This window comes from Xenopus laevis, chromosome 4L (assembly GCF_017654675.1).
Source record: "Xenopus laevis strain J_2021 chromosome 4L, Xenopus_laevis_v10.1, whole genome shotgun sequence".
Classification (NCBI taxonomy): domain Eukaryota; kingdom Metazoa; phylum Chordata; class Amphibia; order Anura; family Pipidae; genus Xenopus; species Xenopus laevis.
The window spans coordinates 66,279,661-66,304,010 of NC_054377.1; the positions used below are offsets into that span (position 1 = coordinate 66,279,661).

The 24,350-nt window shown below is 38.0% G+C and overlaps 1 protein-coding gene across 1 annotated transcript; it reads left to right on the plus strand.

Annotated features, from left to right (window-relative positions):
* The first annotated feature begins 1,923 nt into the window (after window positions 1-1,923).
* dnaja2.L (DnaJ heat shock protein family (Hsp40) member A2 L homeolog) lies at window positions 1,924-23,658 on the plus strand. Its single transcript, NM_001086217.1, is given in 9 exon segments — window positions 1,924-2,072; window positions 10,275-10,334; window positions 11,468-11,691; window positions 12,613-12,693; window positions 14,384-14,517; window positions 21,611-21,807; window positions 22,007-22,151; window positions 22,313-22,440; window positions 23,234-23,658. Coding segments are annotated over 9 exon segments (1,236 nt in total). The 5' UTR covers window positions 1,924-1,994; the 3' UTR covers window positions 23,423-23,658.
* The last annotated feature ends 692 nt before the right edge of the window (window positions 23,659-24,350 follow it).

Consider the following 24,350-nt stretch of genomic DNA (forward strand, 5'->3'; position numbering starts at 1 on the left):
CTTTTGTAAGTTATTGTTAGTTGAAGTTCCTAAACCTGACTGTTTTGCCAACCTGACTGTCCCTACTCAATCTGTCAGTTAGAGATTCTAATGCTAAAATACAAATATTGGTGCAAGGCACTCTTGTATACCACGAATAGATTAGACCAAAAGATATATAAAAATTGAAACCTTTATTGTACAAACATATAATTAATATGCAAAGACAATGTTATGATAGATGTAAAATAAGGTTTATTTCTGGTGTCCATATCTCTCTAATGCATTGTACTGTGTCTATATTTAAGAACTAACTTGCCTATTAAAAGGCAAAGGAACCCCGATTCACTAGGGGGATAAAACGGCAATGGCCTGGAAAAAAACAAATGCAGCACCGCCATCTTACTTTCCCAGGTGTTCTTTTCTAGCAATCTACTGGATATACATTTATTCAAAATTATTCAAAATTGAGATTGTGATGTTTCCAAGAATCAAGAAAATCACCGCAAGAAAATGCTTTCTCAAATCCACTAGTATGTTTTTTTTTTTGTACAACTCGCTGACATGCTCCTGCGTAAACTACCACCATCTATTCAAAGCATCTATTTTAAATTTTGGCTTGCTAAATATGTCTGCAACAGAAGCCGCTGAGATTCTAAAAATGTTATTCATCCCTATTCTTATCACAAGTATTTGAATCACATTGAGGCTCATTTACTAGGAGAACACTGTGTTCTACCAATAAAGTGCCTGCAATCCTTTTGACATTTTTTTTTTTGGAATCAGCAGGGACCTACAAGATGCTGGCGAGTGCTAAATGTGTCGCACTGCTAATGTGGTGCCACTAACCAGCACCTTAGGGCGTTCACCGATCGTTCTTGTGTTGCTGAGTTCATTTACTAATATAGGTGGTAAACTACCATACCTCCCAACATTTTGGAAGGAAAAAGGGGGACAAAAAGATTTGGCGGTCGTAGCGTGGCGACATTCTTGGCCATGCCCATTTTTGTGGCCACACCCCCTAGTTACCATGTTCATTTTACAAAATTTGACAGGTTATGAAAGTTTGAAAATATTTCTCCTTATCTAAACTGTTAGAATTACTTATTTTCTCAAAATTGTTACAAAGTATCTTATTTGCACCTGTTTGTAGTTCTGTGCCCTCTGCCAAAATCCAATTAAGTTAGAAACTTTGTATCTTTTTCTGGCTGTTCAGTGCAGAGAAAATAGGGACTTTCCAGTACAAATGAGGGACTGCAGGTTGAGCTGTCAAAAGAGGGACTGTCCCTCTGAAAAAGGGACAGTTGGGAGGTAAGTACACCACTATTGTAATCCTTAGCAACGCCATTAGGGGATTAGTTGATATCAATTTGATGCAAGTTATAAATTATGCATGTAGTACACTAGTAAATTGGTTATATAGCAATACAATTGTTTTAAGCCCCCCCCCCCCAAGTAATAAAGTGTACACACGCTGTCTGAGAAACAAATGCTGGGTATATCAGTGGCATTCTTACAAAAAAAGAAATTTGGGATCAACCCTGTGCACGTCACACGCTGACTCTGGTTCTAGCTGTCACCCTACCAGCCTGGCAATAAGTACCACAAATAAGGGCAGAACCGCTGGCGCCAATTTTAAAAATGGCCGCAGTTAAAAATTAATGTTACCATAGCAACACATGTACGGTAAAGCGTTTGCCTCTTTTTTTTGGTACAATTTGATATGCGAATGATATTTGGTACTGTAGTCGCCTACATAACGCATTATAACGGAGTCGATTGTAGTCGCAAGACTGACATTCTAGTAAAACGCTACCACTTTTCAGGTAAGTTCCTAATGCGCCATAGGTAGAGGGGCGGGTTAGTGACGACAAAAGGCGGGGTCACGTGTGAGTGACGCTGCCGCACAGCGTTTCCGGTCTCTCTCTTTCAGTTCTTGTCCCTCACGGAGGGCTCTCGGCTTCTTCCTTCACCTCGCTATCTAAAGGCCCTCCGCCTTCTTACAGCAACCAGCCATGTCCAACGTCGCGGACACAAAGCTCTACGACATCCTTGGGGTGCCTCCCGGAGCAAGTGTGAACGACTTGAAGAAGGTATGTGCGGGGTGTTTGGTAGTAGAGCACACCGGCTTTTTGAGGCCCTCGCACTTTCGTGAAATAAAGCCACAAAGATCTAGTGACTGGGAAACAGGCGTTATTTGGGATTGTACAGATGGGGTGAACGCAGGGTTGGAGACCCAGTACTCGGCCCCTCCCCCGTATTGTTATTTCTTAGCTGAGTCTGGTTACGTACAAGGCCGAGGCTTGTTGTTATCAGCTGATTGTAAACTCCTTCCCAGGTATTTTATCAGACTAACAGGGAAGATAACGTCCCCCATATCCTAGACCCCAGCGGCGTCATAAAGTTTACCTGAGAATGCTGGGAATTGCAGTACAAGGACTCCTAGGTGCCCCCATTTGGACCTGCGTTATCAATTCGAAGTATTAATCCCAGAAAGCAGCTTCCATCTTGAATGCAGTTCCACATTCATCCTTCTTGTGCAGGTTTCCTCACTTGGATGTCTCTTGGCTCCAGTGGAAAGATTGTGTCGCTGGAATGACTATCCCAAAATAATAGGCTTTGGACTGAAGTTCTTATGTGATACAAGCTTTAATACAGAAAACCGGCTCTTTGTTTGGAAATCTGCTTTTGTTATGACCCCGTTGTTGAGAACTATATCTTAAGCTGGCCATAGATGCAAAGATCCGATCGGACTTCCCCATCTCCCGACCTGCCACTAACCATTCCGATCAAATAAAGTAGTAAAAGAACAGATCAGCCGATGTTCTGCCCCTGACAGCAATCGTACGAAAGTTATGTCCGACAAAGCTGGTGACGGTATCCCACGGAAAACCTCCGATCGGCAATACACACAGAGAAATTATCGACAGCCGACAAATCTTCTAACCTGGGCGATTGTCCAAACGACCGATCTCTGTGGGACGGAAAATGTCGGGACTCTCCAAACATGGTCGGAAAATTGTACGATTGGATCTTTGCGTCTATGGCCAGCTTTAGGGCATTTTTAATTTAACTTTCACAAAGAACTATTGTTTCCGCTGCACTTTACAAAGTAAAATATTAACATTTTACAAACACCAACGTTGTAAAGGGATCCTGTCATCGGAAAACGTGTTTTTTTCAAAACACATCAGTTAATAGTGCTGCTCCAGCTGAATTCTGCACTTAAATCCATTTCTCAAAAGAGCAAACAGATTTTTTTATATTCAATTTTGAAATCTGACATGGGGCTCGACATTTTGTCAATTTCCCAGCTGCCCCTGGTCATGTGACTTGTGCCTGCACTTCAGGAGAGAAATGCTTTCTGGCGGGCTGCTGTTTTTCCTTCTCAATGTAACTGAATGTGTCTCAGTGGGACATGGTTTTTACTATTGAGTGTTGTTCTTAGATCTACCAGGCAGCTGTTATCTTGTGTTAGGGAGCTGCTATCTGGTTACCTTCCCATTGTTCTTTTTGTTTGGCTGCTGGGGGGGTGATATCACTCCAACTTGCAGTACAGCAGTAAAGAGTGATTGAAGTTTATCAGAGCACAAGTCACATGACTTGGGGCAGCTGGGAAATTGACAATATGTCTAGCCCCATGTCAGATTTCAAAATTGAATATAAAAAAATCTGTCTTTTGAGAAATGGATTTCAGTGCAGAATTCTACTGGAGCAGCACTATTAACTGATTCATTTTGAAAAAATAAATTTTTCCCATGACCATATCCCTTTAAGTGAGTAACAACATGCAGTTGTAACAATGGGCAACTAACTCCCTTGTTGAAGATGAGTTCAGTGAATGGGGATTGTGCTGAACATGTTTTGTTTTTATTTCTTGAGCTAACCAGGGAGTTGTAGCCGGACTTTGCTAGTCTTTGTGATACAGATAACTACATTACCAATTCACAGGTAGTACCTCCTGTATAATAAACTCCTGCTTATTTGTAAGCCGAAACTGTCAGGATGGGACTTGGTGCAGTGCAAAGTAAACATGGAGTGGCTTCAGGTTTCCTTGTTTAACTCAAGAAATAAATACATACATTTTATGTAATTTAAAACAAGTAAAAAAAATGAAAATATGGGTGAGGGTACCTGGCTTGCAAGTGCTTACAATCTAAACGTGAGATGTAAGGTAGGGGTAACCAAGTGTTGGGGGTTAAGGTCTTGTTGGTTATGAATTGTGAAGTGAAAATTGGTAAACAGTAGTTCACTTGTGTGTAGAGTTGCCACTTGGCCGGTATTTATCGGTCTGGCTGGTAAAAATGATGGTTGATCCCATTGTTATTAATAGGGAAAAATGTTATCTATATAGGAAGGCCGGTATTTTTTTTTCTCAGAAAAGGTGGCAACCCTCCTTGTGTGGGAGAATAAGAAAGTGGTAAAGTTGAAATATATACCTTAGGAGATTTTGCTTGTAAGTGCTGCACAGTTCCCTCGAGTTATGTTTTGCATTTAATGGAAATTTTATACTGGGGATTTTTTCGGCTGTTCTAGGCTATCCGAACCTTCACAACATTTAGGGGCAAATTTATTAATTTTTGAGTTGTGTTTTACATGAAAATTTGAGTTTTCAAGTTGATTTCTTTTTTCTTTTTTTTTTTGGTCAAAGTTAATTCTTTGGTTTTTGAAAAAAAAAAAACGAATTTTTCAAGATTTATTATACCCTGACCCTGGAAATAACTTAAATCTGAAAATAAACCATCTAAAACCTGTTGGTCATGTAGAAGTCACTGGCAGGGGTCCATTAAAAATAAAAAAATTCCATTATTTTTTAAGTTTTTTCCAAAATCTAAGTTTAAAGTTGAATGTTCGTGTCTCTGGTGTTTGAGTCTGGCAGCTCAGTAATTCAGGTGCAGACGCTAAACTGTTACAATTTTGCAACATTTATTTGATACATTTCTCAGCAGCATCTCTGGAGTATTAGCAACTATTGTATCAAGTCTAACAGCTGCCTGTAATGAAACCCAGAGATTCTGCTCAGCAGGGACAAAGAAATGTATCAACTAAATGTATCCATTTAGAATAGTTTGCAGGATCGGTGACCCCCCCTCCCAGAGCTGCTTCAGAAGGAGAGAAATGACACTTTACACTTCAATATTAGAAAAACCGTCACACATAGAAAATAGAAAGTCATTGGAAAAAGTCATCATTTAAGGTGATCTATCTGAAACCAACTAGTTGTTTGAAGGTGAACAGCCCCTTTAAAAGCAACAGTTATGACCGATGAGCCCCATCCCTCAAGTCACTGATTGTTTACTGCCTAATAACCAGTCAGTGGAACCAGTCAGAGCTGCAAAACAGGAACTAGTGTTCTGGTTATTATATTAGACATCCAGTCACTCCAGCCTTTACATTACATTTTTGGCTAACTTTATTGAAAACCTTTATTTTGCACAGCCTATTTACCCAGTTTTTATTTTTATACTGAACTATTTTTTTAAAGAATAGCATTATCTATCTTAAGTACCAGTAACGGCAACATATATGTATTTTGATTTCCAACATTAAATCTATTTCTAGGCCGTTCTATTTTATGAGTGGCATTTGGCCCCTCTTTATCTTCCTATGTAAGAGCAAAGCCTGTTGTATTCTGCACATCTTCTCTTTTTTTAATGGGATTCTGTCATTTGAAAACAACATATTCGTTAATAGTTCTGACCTCTAAACTGAAATCTGTTCTTTCAAAGAGCTGTTTTTTTTTTTTTTTTTAAATATATATTTCATTTTGAAATCTGACATGGGGCTAGACATGTTGTGTTTCCCAGGTGCCCACAGTCATGTTACATAGTTAGAAAAGACAAGATCCTCAAGTTCAATCCCTCCAAATGAAACCCAGCATCCATAAACACACCCCTCCCTACCTTTACATAAATTATATATACCCATATCTGTATTAAATATAGTTTAGTATCACAATAGCTTTTTAAATTGTCTGTCCAATAAATCATCCAAGCCCGCTCTTAAAATCATGAACAGAACCAGCCATCACTTGTACTGTGGTAAACTTCAGTCTTTCTTTACTGTTGTATTGCAAGTTGGAGTGTTATAAACCCCCCCCCCCCAGCAGCCTAGCAACAGGACAGTGGAAATGTGTCAAGATAACAACTCCCTGATGGATATGAGAATAGCACTCACTGCAATGCTTCCAGTTGTATTTGAGAAACAATATCTTATCTGAAAACTACACTATCATTTATAAACATGACCGAATCCTTTAAATGGCTGCCTACATGTCTACACAGCAGATTATTTCTATAAACTGTGCGAAAACGAACATGCAGTTTATCAGTGCATTTTAAATAGCGCATCTCATTTCAATTCTTATAAACAAATGAACTTTCTTTAGTGTTACTGGTCCTTTAAGAAGTATAATTATATAAGCAATGTATAATTATCGTTCAGTATCCTCTTGCTTATGCAAATGATTCCTGTGAGACATTGTTTTACAGTTTCATCATAAGAAAAACATTGAAAAGAATTCATAATTGCTATTGAGCAAAGATAGCAGAAACTGGCTTCCTGTATATGCAGGCTATAGGCACACCTAACTTATGTTCTAGAGAGGAAAAGTAGTAACTAGTTTCATGAAATGGTGTTTGGTGAAATGTTATTAGGCAAGGATATCTGGTTTGCAGATGTGTACATCAATAGCACTTTGGCTACATCAGATAGAGAGATGATTGTTATTATTGGGAAACATTTATCTCATGGTGGCAATGACCCATACAGAAACCACCTACAGTAAAATAATCAGTGGAGTTGCTGCACCTTATTAAGAAAGTCTAAAGCAATATTGTGTGATACAAGCTTCTCAAAACAGTTTGTCTCTCCATGTGCAATCATAGGAAATCCATTCTGTCTACTGAGACTTAAGATGGCCAGCTATATCCTTATGACGAACGATCGCGCTTTGCAATCTCCTGACCTACCACTAGCCAGATTAAATAAAGTAGTAAAAATAAGAAATCAGACAATGTTCTTGTCATTATGTCACAGACGGCAATCGTATGAAAGTTTTGTCCGACAAATAGTCGTGATAATTAGGGAGGAGCGTTTTTTGTTTTTTTCACCTAGTTTCGCTGTGGAATTGAAGTACATAGACTTTAATGGGCGTCGGTGACATTTTGCTGCCAGCGAACTTTTGATGAATCAGGTCAAATTTGCCCAAGCCTAGTGATAATCGCACAATGATATCATCAGATAGGCAATACATGCAGATATACAGTATTATCGTTGGCTGATATCTTCCTGGTCGACTGAACGACCAAACTAAGATTTGTATACTTTATCATTGCGTCTATGGCCAGCTTTAGGCTCTTTGCACCACTCTTCCCTTTTGTAGTGTAGGGTTTTAGTTTAAGAAATGAAAAAGGCTTCACACTTGCCCTTAACAGCTCATATCTGACCAGTTAGATTACAATTATATATGTATTTGCATTTGGAGGTCCAGTAGGGCAAGAGCATGTTGGACGGTGTAGTTCCTGCAACCTCAGGTTCAAATTTAATCGAAATGAAACCTGCCAAACTGCTAGCTGATCCAGAGGAAATCTGAAGCCATCTTAGATTTGCTTCAGTGAGGGAACAACATTTAGTAACTAGTCTCTGTAACCCTGTATTTTCCACTTTGCCAATCTTTAATTGCTTATTTGTTGAAGTTTTCATATACAGTGCTCTTGTTCTGAAAATGAAAGATTTTATTGTAATCTAAACTGTATGAAGGAACAAGTTGGAAAAATGACAGTGTAATATGGTATACCTTGTCTTTTGGTAAAAATAAAAAGCACACAAACAAACAAAAGTCTTGTTTTCATTTGTACAATGTAAATCCTAAACACTTTAAAAAAAAAAAAAAAAAAATGTGTATAGATAATTAAATGTTGTTGTGTAAGACAATGGTGCTCCCATAACTCCTATAATGTGGTGCTGCATTTACAGGGAACTATCTTCAAAGCTGTTTTTGATAATATGGTCTTTGCTTTTGTTGAGTTTATTGTGGGGCATCCAGGTAACAGTTTGCTTTTTTTTTTTTTTTTTTTAATTAAAAGAGAGTGCTAACCCTGGGGTACCGTATATTTTCCCTGTACATGTATTGTCCATGCATTTTGGCACTTCTTTGGCCTTGTACTTTTATATGGTTAGGGAACTTTTCAGTAACTTGTAATATCCTTATAATTTAACAATAGCGGGTGCCTTATTCACTATATCTTTGCAGTATATGCATATGTATGAAGTATGTGAATGTTTTGCCACAGTTCATTTTCTTTTATCTAACATTTTTGAAAATGTCAGGGCCATGCATAAGATAATAAACAATATCTTGTTCAGGCATAGGATCTATTATCCATACTGCTTGGGACCTGAGATTTTTCAGATATGTGATGCTTTCCTAATTTGGATCACCCCTTTAAAGGGATTATGTCATGATTTTTATGATCCAGTTTTAATTACTATATTACACAGTGTATATAACAAATAATTCATTCTACCATTTAAAATGTTATTCTTAAACCAATTTAAATGTATATATTTTTTAGTTGTAACATTGGTGTGTAGGCAGCCATCTCAGGTCATTGTGCCTGATCCTGTGTTTTAAGAGAGCCATCTCTATTTTCATATTTACCACTAGAAGCATTTTTAGCAATGCAGGTGTCAGGGAGTTATCTTATGTGACTATTGTTCTGCTGGGAGAGAAATGTAGGGGGTAATATTCCAACTTGCAGTGCAGTAGTAAAGAGTAATTGAAGATTATCAGAGCAAAAGCAATATGGCTGGGGGCTCCTAGGAAACTAAGAACATGTCTAGCCCCTGTCAAATTTCAAATTTGAAATATTTTAATTAAAGAATGGGTTTCAATACAGAATTCTACTGGAGGATTGTTTTGCCACCAGTATTAGGATCAAACACAAAGTAAAGTTATATTATTGCAGTTAAAAAGGAAATAATTTCTAAAAATTGACAGCATGGGAGATGTATTCTATAATTTGGAGCTTCCTGGATAAGGGATCATGCTCGCTGGTGGCAAAGCCATCTATTGAGTTCGCTTCCAGTTCACTTAGTAGCTGCAATTTCAGATGGTTTAATGAACTCTTATATTGCAATAGTCCAAATCTTGCTGGTGTGTTTGCTTCAGAAACACAACTATAGTTTATATAAACAAGCAGCTGTGTAGCCATGGGGGCAGTCACTTGACAATCACATTGTATAGTACAGAGCTTATATGTTATCTGCTGTGTATCTATCCTGTGCTTGAATGGCTGCCCCCATGGCTATGCAGCAGCTGGTTTATATAAACTATATTAGTCTTTCTAAAACAACCACAACAGTTGTACCATTGCAGGGCAACTGTACCTTATATTGACATTCATTGAAATGCTTTCATTTTTTGGTGTTGCTGTTCCTTTAATTTGCCAGATCTTATGTGGTTTGTCAAGGAGGTTCAGATATTGGAATCTCAATTGCATCTGAAATCTAAAGGGGTTACTGTTTGATGCTTTTTGTTATCCAGGTATATAAGCCACATAGCTCTTGCTAATAAGCAGATCTAACTTGTATCATTCACTGCATTGTCTTTCAATTTAACATTTTCTCTGTGATAATAAAACAGTACTTTGTACTTGAGCCCAACTAAGAAAAATGAAACTATCATTGGAGATAAAACAATCCTATTGGGTTTATTGATGTTGATTAAACAATATTTAGTAGACTTAAAGTATGTTGATCAACTTACAGAAAGACCCCTCATACGGAAAACACCAGGTCCCAATCATTCTGGATAACCGGTCCCATACCTGTAGTGACTTCACTACAGAACACAAAAAATATTAGACCACATACCAGAGGCTGTACTGAAATGATAGAAATGTAGGGGTAGGTAGGGGAATGGGAATAGGCTCAGGATTGTATGCATATGTTTGCGCCTGTCCCACCGAAGGCTTAAAATGGTTATAATAGGCAGAATTGGTAACATACTTAGCCACCATCACTCCGTCATTTGCCCGTGGTGCATTTTACTTATTTTCCCCATCCATTGTTTTGTAGAAAATATGACTGACCACAATAAATGCCAAGAAGTAATTTATCTGGGAATGCATGTACTGTTTAAAGGGCTTTTATATGCATCTATTTACCTGCTGAATTTACTTTGTATTAGGCATATGGTAACACAACTTTTATTGCTCGCTGTAAAGATTTATTTTCGCTGTGTGTATGAAAAAATATTAATGGCTTTGTTTTTTTTTTTATTATTCTGCTAGGCATACCGCAAATTGGCTAAGGAATATCACCCTGACAAGAACCCAAATGCAGGAGATAAGGTAAGCAACCATTTGTTTAAGACTTAAAGGAACAGTAACATCAAAACATTTTTTTTTAAAATTCGTTAGTATAGATCGAAAAAAAAAACCACCAAGACAAATTAAAATTTAAAATAGCAAAGTCTTTATTGAGAAATAAATTACATTAACGCCACTTCCGGTCCTCTTCAGAAAAGGCGACATGGCGACCATCCATTCTGCGGCGCTTGATTTCTCCATCCTGGCTATTCTACTGACAGCGTGTCCCCCGAGAAGCCCAGCCTAATAATTATTTACTTTTTATACATTTATATTGTTATCACAAAAAGGTGGACAATGGCATACGAACTTCAAGAAGTATATTTTGCATTATAAGCTACAGGTGTTTTAAGATTAAATTAGATATCTTGTTACACATTTAGAATATCTGTTAAGATGGCCATAGACGCAAAGATACCATCGTACGAAACAAAGATTCGTACTATTTTCGGACCATGTGTGCAGTGGCATTTAGTCTAAAGTTAAGGTTAAAAGATTTATATTGTCTACCGATAAGATCTCTGCGTGTATTGCCTATCTGATGATATCAGTGGGAGATTGTCACTATTATTTGTCAGACATAACTTTCATACGATTGTTGTCTGTAGGGATGCACCGAATCCGGGATTCAGCCTTTTTCAGCAAGATTCAAATTCCGAATCCTTCTGCCCGGCCAAACAAAATCCGAATCCTAATTTGCATGTACAAATTAGGGGCGGGATGAAAATTGCATGACTGTCACAAAACAAGGAAGTAAAAAATGTTTTCCCCTTCCCACCCCTAATTTGCATATGCAAATTCGGGTTCGGTATTCGTCCGAATCTCTCGCAAAGGATTCGGGGGTTCGGCTGAATCCAAAATAGTGGGTTCGGTGCATCCCTAGTTGTCTGTCCCTCAATAGCCCGAGCATCGTGTGTTTTGTTCTCTTTACTACTTTATTTGAATGGTTAGTTGCAGGTCGGAAGATGGGCACAGATGATCGTTCTTCTGAAATAGGCTATAATCTGCACGTCTATGGCCAGCTTTAGTCTGAGTAGTTCTTAATGCTATGAGCCAATGTCTAGATTTTTTTTTTTCTTTGCTGAAATGCTTCTTTTCTCCTGCTTGTCTTGCAGTTCAAAGAAATAAGTTTTGCTTATGAAGTTCTGTCCAATTCAGACAAACGCGTACTATACGATCGATATGGAGAAAAGGGTCTAGCGGGTGAAGGTAGTGGGGGGAGCGGCATGGACGATATATTTTCACACATATTTGGCGGCAATCTCTTTGGCTTCATGGGTGGACAAAATCGTAGTCGCAATGGAAGAAGGAGAGGCGAAGACATGATGCATCCACTTAAGTGAGTGTTTTGGTTTTTTTTTTATTCAGTTCTCTGCATTCAAAGTTAGGAATTTACATCTGTGCCGTTTATGTGCATGTTTTTGTTATTATATACATTGTGGTCAGTAATAGCTTGCATATTATTGTATTATTGTAATTGTATTGCAACATTGTAGTATAATTACATAGTACAGGTAGTATTATGTGGACTTGAGTGATTGGATCACATCCTATTTGGCTATGCATTGAGATTGCCAGATTGTATTTATGCAGGTAGTTTAGTTGACCTATCGTACTAAACAATGAAGCTTTAAGGGGGGGGAAAAAAAGCGTTGCTAAAACAAGTTGAGAGACACCTTTATCTTTCTGCCCAAAAGTCCTTCCCCATCCACCCCCCAACTATAGTATCTGTTTATCAGTTGTTGTAGCTTCCAAACTGAAGCTTGCATCATAAATTCTCCTCAGATTTATGAATATATATGAAGACAAAATCTATTTTGGATTGTTGGTTTTAACTTGCAATAATCCATAGCTAAAATATAAAAGGTTTCAATAGCAAAGTCTTGTAAAATATGTACAAATCGATAAAAGGAAAACAGGATTTCGAAATCTTATTTGATTAATTTGATACCCAAAAGTACTGGATGGCATACTATGCCGCAGTCGTATTGTGGAACTGATACACTTAGTGGCAACAAAAGCCCTTAAAAAGCATACTTTCCATTTAATGTGTGTGTTAGTGTGTAAGTGTAACAGCCTACAGGTATAACAAAAGTTAGCTTTCAGGACAGCTACTATGTTTGGCAGAACATGCACCAAGTCCTTTGTCACATCCTTGTTTCAAACAATTTGTAGCTAGGAGCAGAAGGTGAATCTTTATCTATGTTGTAAAATATGTTTGTGTGTGCTTATGTATATCTTGTTTCTTTTCTTATACCAGGGTGTCTTTAGAAGATTTATACAATGGCAAGACAACCAAACTTCAGCTTAGCAAGAATGTTCTGTGTAGCTCCTGTAATGGGTATGTTATGCTTTATTAATATAGTTGCTTTACTTTATAAGTACAGTCACTACGCAGTAGTTATGAGCAAAATTTGTTGACAAGTTTTGCCATGAAAATGACACTCAGACTCTAATAGGTGAAAAAAATTATTGTGCATCAAAAAAATTAGTCGCCCATATAATGAATTACGGCAAATTTTCTGCGAAGCGTAATGGGTCAGATAGGCCCATCACTACTAAGCAGTACTCCTGCACTTGGTATTTTATTAGCAGAATCCTTTTGCTTTCTCATTGACCGGTTTATTTTAGTATCAGGTGTACTTATTTACAGGGTACAGTATTACATTTAGTATGTGTATATATATATATATATATATATATTACGTTTTTGATTCTATCCATCATATTAGCTGGACTTGGGAAAATGTAACTGAAAATAATCTGTCAAATGGAAATATAAAGTCAATTAAAAGCACTGGGAGAGGCTTTTATCAATACCGCGCCACTTCACTAAATATCTCCGACGCTTCCTTTAATTCCAAAGTTGGTCAGTGCTGCAAAGTATCTAAAAGAGAAAGAAGCGCACATAGGGCAATACTGTTTTATGTTGTCTGATTAGGGCAATCCAGCCAAATAGGGTTAAAAGGTGTTCAGAAAAAAAAATTTAATTGGATCCACCCAAGGTGCACACACGAATCAGGCTTCCCTTTTGGGCATGTACTTACAAACTGTCAATGTTCAGCTTGCGTGTCATATATTTGTTTTGTGTTCCGCAGTTAATTCATTACTCCATACACGAAGTGGAGATATAAGAGAAAATAATAGTAGAATTCCGTTTAATAAATATTTTAAAAGCAATCACAGAACGCCAATTGCCTACTCAAACAGTTCAGCATCAAAAGCACATCACATTCCAAGGTAAAAGTCCGGACTCTTCAGAAGGATCTGCTGTTTGGAGATATGGTGGTGTTCAGGGAGCAGCAATTGGTGCCACACTGTCCTTTCCTACGAGTTTCACAGACTCTCCGGTCCTCTTTCTCCCCATATCTCCAAACACCAGGTCCTTCTGAGGAGTCCGGACTTTTACCTTGGAATTTGATGTGCTTTTGATGCTGAACTGTTTGTAAGTAGGCAATTGGTGTTCATAAAACAGTTTTGTCTTCCTTTTCTTTTAAATGGAAATATAACTCAGTGTTAAGCAGAGTGTATTCACTAGTATTTAGGCCTCTTTTTCTCTTAGTCCCAGTTAACTTCATATATAGCAAAGTCTAAAACTTTTCCAAAAATATTTACTAGACGCTAACTTCCAGCAGCGTTCTACATCTTCAATCTGCATCAACCTATAGTTCTTTGGTCTTTGATTTTCATAACCATAGTTGTTTGTGGAATTGGTGGGCTTTATTTATAAAACACTACACTATACTATGGTACTTCCAACACACTGAAATGATTAAAATGGAATATACAAAATGTGGGAAAAATAGACCAATGTGCCAAATTCAGGATAAAGATTTGAATGTGCCCTGAGTCTCTGGTGTAGGAAATCTAAACCATTAATGTCACGGGACTTTGAAGCTGTGGCAAATTTGGAGTGGTATGTTAATTTTTTTTTTCATTACCTTTGTGTTCAAGTACAAATATTCAAAAGGGTTGGGATGCCATTCGGTGCTGATTTGAATTTTTTATGGACTATTTGTGTTTTCTTTTAGGCAAGGTGGTAAAACGGGTGCAGTTCAGAAGTGCTCAGCTTGCAGAGGCAGGGGTGTCCGTGTCATGATAAGACAGCTGGCTCCAGGCATGGTACAACAGATGCAGTCTGTGTGCTCAGACTGCAATGGTGAAGGTAAATTATCTCCAACTTTTAATGCCTGAAGTGTCCTTTGCCAAGTCTGAAATTCTGTTCCATCTCATGTATGGTTCTTGTTCTTTTTTTGATCATGGATTAGAAGGTATTACTGTTGCTTAAACTGTACTCTCTGTGAAAATGTAATGTAAGAGAAGTGCTTAAACCATCAAAAACACAAATCCGCACTGATACTAGCACTTTTCAACCCTGAGATCTACCTGGGCTCGCATGTGGTGTTGTGGCCATGTAGCAGCAGTGATTTTGGGTACTTCTGCTGGGCATAATGCATGAGTGCCATGGCTCTGAACCTGGGACATTGGAAAATACCGAAACACATCTTGACAGACTGGACATATTTATGCTTTTAATACATATGCGCACACTACTGCTTCTTACTTGCAACCATGCCCAGACAGATTCAAATAGGCCTTGGCATTTTAAGTACTCTGATGGCCAAACAACTGCAACAGGTCCAATAAATACTGCAGGTCTATGGAATGTTTCAGGAGCTTCTTCAGATTGCTATTACTGTATCCCAAGTTATTTTGGAGTGATGAGGGAGCCTGGACTGGAGTATTGGGCAACCCCATCACTACACTGATTATGTCATCATATTGGGTGAGGCCAAATGGATAGTACCTTAAAGAGGCAGGTATTACAAACACATGTTACCCTGCCCGTTTTCCTTGCCCTCACAGCACTAATAGCCCAACCTTTTAATTAATCACACAGACTGGCCACACTTGTAAAGCAGTAGAAAAGACTGCAGAGAATGTTGGCCTCATTATATGACTGCAGTGAGAGATTTTGATCCGTTCTATTGCTGAGTAGGTCTCCTGTGTCTGAACTTCTAAACATCATATTCTTTACAAATGTGGTGGGAGTGGGTGAATGAAATGTATCTTGGTAGGGGTCATTTACAAAGCTTGTGCAGTGCATATTTGTTACGTACAGTTGGTTTGTGCATCGTTCCCTTAAAGGCTACATTTTGCACTGATTTGCGCGGCTTTTCTTTTTTTGCATAGCCTGGTGAAATGTTCAGTGTGTTTGCCAATTTTTGTGAATATAAAAACAAGATTTGCAAAATCTGTTCCGCAAATATTTTTAGTCACTACAGTTGTGGCGTAACTTGTGGGCATAAAATGTCTCAACTATTGAAAAAGCTCTAATGGATATTCGCAGCATGCCAATTTGCGATTATGATTCATATTTAACCCTTTAAGTGCCACCCCACGTAGAATCTACGTTCTGTGGGGATGGCACTTGAAATGCCACAGAACGTAGATTCTACGTTCTGCAGCATTTCAGGGTTAGGGAACGGAGGAGCGGCTTTTCAAGCCGCTTGCTCCGTTCCTCTTCGTTCCCCAGCCCCCAGGCAACGAGCAGGGGCCGGGAACGAGTGGCCCCTGAGGCGCGATCGCCCAGGGGCCCCAAATGCAGCAGCAGACACGTGCACACTGCGTGTCCTGCTGCTGCTTTCACTTCCTGAGCCGAAGCTCCGCCCCCTCACAACGGATCTTCCTGGGTGATGCAGCATTTTCTTCCTCCAGCCCTGCACAACGATCTGGACCTGCTTCCCCCAGGTTAGTGCCCATCCACACACAGAAACACACACAAACACACACTTATTTTCCCATTACACACTTACATTCACACTTACACACAATCACATACATTTTTGGGGGATCAGGGGGGTCACACACATTCACAGCACCCCCACACGCTTGCACACACACACAACATGCAATTGGTCAGTTGTACACACACACATACACACTTGCACTGTTGTGTATTTTTTTTTTTTTTTTCTTATCGCATCGTCTGTTTTTTTTGCTGAAAAAACTGTTTTATTGCCATTGCGAATAGCGTATTCGCTAATTGCACTGCGCAATACCTTTTGTATGTTATTTTGGTGATTATACTACAATTTGGGTGATTTTGGTGCATTTTTAGACATTTTATTGCATGTTTTGCCATTTTATTACATTTTCAGCTTTGCAAAGGTGTTGTTCCCCTTTTTCTGTCTGTAAAACCTATTTGGCCATGCTAAAATTATCAAAAATTGATTCTGACTGCTGATTACAGTAGGCGAAAAAAAAAAAAGCATTGATTTTTGCGGTTTTGTTGGATTTTAGGGATTTTTGTTACTTCATTTTGACCTTGGAAATTTGTCTGCTATATAACCATTTGGAGGTCTCTGTGTACAAAATAGTTTGGTAAATCTTTTCATATCAGGCATCACACTGTTCAGTACACTCCTTGCTTTCATATTTAGGATGACTTTTGCTGGTACGTTACAAAATGTGGGGTATATAATGGGGTAAAATGCAAGCTTTGTGACTATTTTCAGAATTTCCATAAAAAGCGTTATGTTTAGCATTGCTTTGCGGTTTTGTAGTTTGCAGTAGAAAATTGTAATTACCTGCTTTAGATTCGTCTGAATGTGTACTTTCAGAAAATATATGGGTTTCTAGGGTCTCCATACTGTTAGGGGGTCTTATGGTGCATAATGCACATACCAGGTGTTGTATTGTAGCAGTCAGAGTGTCATATGTGAAAATTCATATGTACTATTTTCATTGGGACGTCTCTGTATGCCACCTAGTTTGGTAAATCTTTTCATATCAGGCATCAAACTGTTCAGTACACTCCTGGCTTTCATATTTAGGATGACTTTTGCTGGTACGTTACAAAATGTGGGGTATATAATGGGGTAAAATGCAAGCTTTGTGACTATTTTCAGAATTTCCATAAAAGAGTTATGTTTAGAATTGCTTTTTCATTTTGGTAGTTTCACAATAGAAAGATGTAATTACCTGCTTTAGATTCGTCTTAATGTGTAATTTCAGAAAATATATGGGTTTCTAGGGTCTCCATACTTTTAGGGGGTCTTACGGTGCATAATGCGCATACCATGTGCTTGTATTGTAGCAGTCAGAGTGTCATATGTGAAAATTCATATGTACTATCTTCATTTGGGCGTCTCTGTATGCCACCTAGTTTGGTAAATCTTTTCATATCAGGCATCAAACTGTTCAGTAAACTCCTTGCTTTCATATTTAGGATGACTTTTGCTGCTACGTTACAAAATGTGGGGTATATAATGGGGTAAAATGCAAGCTTTGTGACTATTTTCAGAAATTCCATAAAAAGCATTATGTTTAGCATTGCTTTGCGGTTTTGTAGTTTGCAGTAGAAAGATGTAATTACTTGCTTTAGATTCGTCTGAATGTGTACTTTCAGAAAATATATGGTTTTCTAGGGTCTCTATACTGTTAGGGGGTCTTATGGTGCATAATGCACATACCATGTGCTTGTATTGTAGCAGTCAGAGTGTCATATGTGAAAATTCATATGTACTATTTTCATTTGGGCGTCTCTGTATGCCACCTAGTTTGGTAAATCTTTTCATATCAGGCATCACACTGTTCAGTACACTCCTGGCTTTCATATTGAGGATGACTTTTGCTGGTACGTTACAAAATGTGGGGTATATAATGGGGTAAATGCAAGCTTTGTGACTATTTTCAGAAATTCCATAAAAAGCGTTATGTTTAGCATTGCTTTGTGGTTTTGTAGTTTGCAGTAGAAAGATGTAATTACTTGCTTTAGATTCGTCTGAATGTGTGCTTTCAGAAAATATATGGTTTTCTAGGGTCTCCATACTGTTAGGGGGTCTTATGGTGCATAATGCACATACCAGGTGCTTGTATTGTAGCAGTCAGAGTGTCATATGTGAAAATTCATATGTACTATTTTCATTTGGGAGATTTTTGTGGGGTAAAAACACAGAAATATATATTTACCCCCCAAAACCATATATTTTTGGAAAGTACACATTCTACCGAATCTAAAATGAGTACCCATGCCTTTCTGCTCCAAACTACTGAGTCGCAAGGCCTTCCCAAAATTGACGGTTTTGGTGAAATATCTGAAAATTGCCTCAAAGCTTCGACTTCCCAGCACCATATTACCCATGTATCATTACGTACCAAGAAAAAGCACCCTAAATATGATTGCCAGGGTTCCTCCAAACAGTTTGGTGGCCATTGTTCATAGGTTTACCAAAGTATCTTGCATTTAGAGGCCCCAAAATGAAGTTAGCGCATATAAATAGTCCTGTAGGTAACTTCAGCTAAATCAACACATTGACTGCATTTTTTGTGGGGTAAAAACACAGAAATATATGTTTACCCCCAAAACCATATATTTTGGAAAGTACACATTCTACCGAATCTAAAATGGGTACCCATGCCTTTCTGCTCCAAACTACTGAGTCGCAAGGCCTTCCCAAAATTGTCGGTTTTGGTGAAATATCTAAAAATTGCCTCAAAGCTTCAAATTCCCAGCACCATATCACCCATGTATCATTACGTACCAAGAAAAAGCACCCTAAATATGATTGCCAGGGTTCCTCCAAACAGTTTGGTGGCCATTGTTCATAGGTTTACCAAAGAATCTGGCATTTAGAGGCCCCAAAATGAAGTTAGTGCATATAAATAGTCCTGTGGGTAACTTCAGCTAATAACTTCATTTCGGGGACTCTAAATGCCAGATTCTTGGTAAACCTATGAACAATGGCCACCAAACTGTTTGGAGGAACCCTGGCAATCATATTTAGGGTGCTTTTTCTTGGTACGTAATGATACATGGGTGATATGGTGCTGGGAAGTTGAAGCTTTGAGACAATTTTCAGATATTTCACCAAAACCGTCGATTTTGGGAAGGTCTTGCGACTCAGTAGTTTGGAGCAGAAAGGCATGGGTACTCATTTTAGATTCGGTAGAATGTGTACTTTCCAAAAATATATGGTTTTGGGGGGTAAACATATATTTCTGTGTTTTACCCCACAAAAAATGCAGTCAATGTGTTGATTTTTCATTAGCTGAAGTTACATACAGGACTATTTATATGTGCTAACTTCATTTTGGGGCCTCTAAATGCCAGGTACTTTGGTAAACCTATGAACAATGGCCACCAAACTGTATGGAGGAACCCTGGCAATCATATTTAGGGTGCTTTTTCTTGGTACGTAATGATACATGGGTGATATGGTGCTGGGAAATTGAAGCTTTGAGACAATTTTCAAATATTTCACCAAAACCGACAATTTTGGGAAAGCCTTGCGACTCAATAGTTTGGAGCAGAAAGGCATGGGTACCCATTTTAGATTCGGTAGAATGTGTCCTTTCCAAAAATATATGGTTTTGGGGGGTAAACATATATTTCAGTGTTTTTACCCCACAAAAAATGCAGTCAATGTGTTGAATTTTCATTAGCTGAAGTTACTCACAGGACTATTTGTATGCGCTAACTTCATTTTGGGGCCTCTAAATGCCAGATACTTTGGTAAACCTATGAACAATGGCTACCAAACTGTTTGGAGGAACCCTGACAATCATATTTAGGGTGCTTTTTCTTGATACGTAATGATACATGGGTGATATGGTGCTAGGAAGTTGAAGCTTTGAGGCAATTTTCAGATATTTCACCAAAACCGACAATTTTGGGAAGGTCTTACGACTCAGTAGTTTGGAGCAGAAAGGCATGGGTACCCATTTTAGATTCGGTAGAATGTGTCCTTTCCAAAAATATATGGTTTTGGGGGGTAAACATATATTTCAGTGTTTTTACCCCACAAAAAATGCAGTCAATGTGTTGAATTTTCATTAGCTCAAGTTACTCACAGGACTATTTGTATGCGCTAACTTCATTTTGGGGCCTCTAAATGCCAGATACTTTGGTAAACCTATGAACAATGGCTACCAAACTGTTTGGAGGAACCCTGGCAATCATATTTAGGGTGCTTTTTCTTGGTATTTAATGATACATGGGTGATATGGTGCTGGGAAGTTGAAGCTTTTAGGAAATTTTCAGATATTTCACCAAAACTGACAATTTTGGGAAAGCCTTGCGACTCAGTAGTTTGGAGCAGAAAGGCATGGGTACTCATTTTAGATTCGGTAGAATGTGTACTTTCCAAAAATATATGGTTTTGGGGGGTAAACGTATATTTCGGTGTTTTTACCCCACAAAAAATGCAGTCAGTGTGTTGATTTTTCAGTAGCTGAAGTAAAGTCCTGGACAATTTGGATGTGCTAACTTCATATTGGGGTCTCTAAATGCCAGGTACTTTGGTAATCCTATGCACAATGGGGATCAAACTGTTCAGTGGACCCCTGGCAATCATATTCAGGGTGCTTTTTCTTGGTATCTAATATAGTGTGTGATATGCGGAGCAGCAAAATAAAACCTTTGAAGTGATTTTTCAAAATTTTGATACATTTTGATAAAAAACGCTACGTTCAGACAAGCTTTGATGTTTGGTAGTTAGGAGTAGAGAGACACAGTTACCCATTTTGGAATCGGCAGAATGTGTACTTTCCAAAAATATATGGTCTTCTGCTTTCAAAATTCGGTAATATACTGCCGGTAGTTTTTGCTGTACAGATGTCCTAAATCTTCCTAAAACTATACATATTTGGTATTGGCATGTTCAAGAGACATGAGGCTTTCCAAATCAGTTGGATTTTCATGCGTAAAATGAAATATTTTTCAGGTATAAGTTCATATATTGTGAAAAATAGGAATTTTTCATTTTTTTTTTGTATTTAGCACTATAAATCTTTTTGCAGAGGTGGAAATACAAGAAAACTCAGGCAGATTTAGAAAGCTCAGTTTCTCCCGAAAAAAACAATGTATAGTTTTCCTAGCTGAACTATAGGTTTCCCCTCAGAAAATGCCCCTAAAGTGAGAGAGCACAGAATGTTTCAAAAACGTCTGGCATTTCGCGTAACCAAATTGGTCAATTCTGCTGGCACTTAAAGGGTTAATAAAACCAAATTTGTCCAGCTTTGGAAATGTAAACAAGCGCAGAGCAAATATGTTGTGGATCATGGTGTGCTGCAAAAGGTTCATAAATGAGCCCCACTTTGTTTATGCAGGTACTCCTGTATTGTTTTGTATTTATCACTATAGTAGACTTAATTTTTGTGCTTTTCCAAAACCAATCAAATCTAAAGTCTTTGTCTTCTATAATGCCTACCCTGTCAAACATCTGTATGTGGTTTTTTTTTGTTTGTTTTTTTAGGAGAAGTAATTAATGAAAAAGATCGTTGTAAAAAATGTGAAGGCAGTAAAGTAATTAAAGAAGTTAAAATTCTAGAAGTTCATGTTGACAAGGGCATGAAACATGGTCAGCGAATCACATTCAGTGGGGAAGCAGATCAAGCTCCAGGAGTAGAACCAGGAGATATTGTTCTAGTTCTACAGGAACAGGATCATGAGGTAAGATGCAAGCAGTTTTAATTCATGACAATTTATTGTTCAAGAACCTTTGCTTATTAATCATTATTAATAAACTTCTCGCCGTATGGAACACTTCTGTAAATGGTAGTTGTGGGCCTTTTCTCTTTTATAGCTTCTGTACAATCTTCTCACCAAGTAATTGTCCTAATTATGGAAAATTGCTGTTATTTATTTTAAGGTTTTCCAAAGGGATGGAAATGACCTGAACATGACACACAAGATTGGACTTGTTGAAGCCTTGTGTGGTTTTCAGCTCACATTTAAGCATCTTGATGCTCGTCAGATTGTTGTCAAATATCCTGCAGGCAAAGTTATCGAGCCAGGTAATAACCCCCATCCCCCCCCCCCCCCGTGGTGAGTGAGCAATTTATAACTCCACCACTATTTTGCACGTAACAGGATTATATTAGCTATATAAGCATGGCTTCATTCTGCATGTTTGTGTGTTTTGCTTTTAGTGAAACTCTTGTCTTTCCATACACAGGCTCTGTTCGTGTAGTTAAAGGTGAAGGGATGCCACAGTACCGTAACCCTTTTGAGAAAGGTGATCTCTACATCAAATTTGATGTTCTTTTTCCAGAAAACAACTGGATTGACCCAGAAAAGCTTACAGTGAGTAATGATTATTGTCAGATGCAATTATTTTACTAGTTTGATGTTTTTAGAAAGTTTTAACTTCAACGCTCAGACTGCGGTGGGCCGATCAGTTCTTAAATTTAGGTAACTGTGGAACAACAGTTCATGTACAGTGATGTGATTGTATTATTATTGGATTGGTCCATATTTTCTGCAAAGGCAAAATATGGCCCTTGCCTAGGGCTGCAGCTTTGAAGGTATGGCTCATATTTTTCTCGAGACGTTGGCAGAATCTCCGCAGGAAAGAAACTTTTCGCCAAATTTAAATGCTCATTTAGAGTTTGACAGGTTAAGAAATAAATAAAGCCTCCCCTTTGGCAGAAATCACAGCCTCCAAAGATTTATTCAAGCCTAATATCTTTCTGCAAGGAGGTGGAAAAAAACTGCTAGTTTAGAACCCCATAAGCATTAAAACTCTACCCCCACCTTGAAAAAGATTTTTTTATTTTTTGTCTCGCTTCTAATGCTTTTTTTTTTTTTTTTTTTTGTGCTGGTGATTGTAGCAAGGTTAACGTGGACATCTTATAATATAAAATTTACACTAGCAGCTAAAATGCATATACCATGTGTTTTCATCAGAAGGGACTAGGGATCTTTAAAAAAAAAAAAGGATGAATACTGCAAGAAATCTATTGAATGCTTAAAATGTCCTTGCCTTTCAGTTTGCAATAATGTTATGGAAATATACAAGTTTATCTAATTTGTGATGTTTTAATAATATTTGGTTATTTTTGTATACTGTGACGCCATTTTCAATGTTTCTGTACAGGAACTGGAGGATCTTCTGCCATCTAGACCAGAAGCCCCCATAATAGCTGATGAAACAGAGGAAGTAGACCTTCAAGATTATGAGAACACTCGAGGGTCTTCAGGTGGTCTGAGACGTGAAGCTTATAATGATAGTTCTGATGATGAGAGCAGCCAACATGGTCCAGGAGTACAGTGTGCACACCAGTAAATATTCGGGGATGGGGGAGAAGTTACACAAATGGAATTCCTTTCAAATTTTGCCTGGTTTTGTTTCTGAGATCCGGCTGAGTTGCCCAAACAATCCATATCTGATGGACATTTTTGTTGCTGTATGTGTACCTTTTTAATTGGTTATATAGTATTTACTGAGTGTAATTTAAACTAACCACAACGCTTACATGCAGTTTTGACTGTTCCATCGCAAAATAAAACACTTGAAAGAAAGACACAAGACTTGTATTTCTGGTCTTGGCATCCCATGCTTGATTTGTCACCTGTTTATGTAGATTTTACGTTTCATATTTTAAATTCATACATTGTAAAAACAAAAAAAAAGTGTACAATTTTTTGTCCTGGTGCGTTTGTATTTGGCTGCACTTGCATAAGCTGCTACAAATAGAATAAATAATTTCATAACCTGTTTCTATCAGAGATGCACGGGAATTATGTTGGTCTTGCACAGTGAGTTTGGGGTAGAGATGGGTGTATGCGGGGAGAAGAGAAAAATATGGTCCATTTCCTTTAACCTTCTTGTCAATAATTTCTCAAATGAAATAAAAACAAACTTGGTGTGTAAATTTTCTTGAATTCACATATTAACCCATTTCACCATTCCAAATATTTTGTCTAGATTTCTCAAAGAAATGAAAAAAAATGTACATTTTTTTTTCTTAGAGGCACTGTATCCCACTGTGTTTGCTCAGTAAACAATGGGAGGTCTGGTGCTGTTAAGCCACTATTCAGACTGGTAGAAACCTACAACAGGATCGCCATTTTTGATACCTTGGCATTTGAGATGATCCATGTGCCAGATTGCTCATGGTTCAGGATTCTCTATAAATCACTAAGTTGCAGTGGTGCAGAGTAACAAGCAAATGGGTTTTATTAAAGGGGAACTCTGGCTTCCAAATCAAATT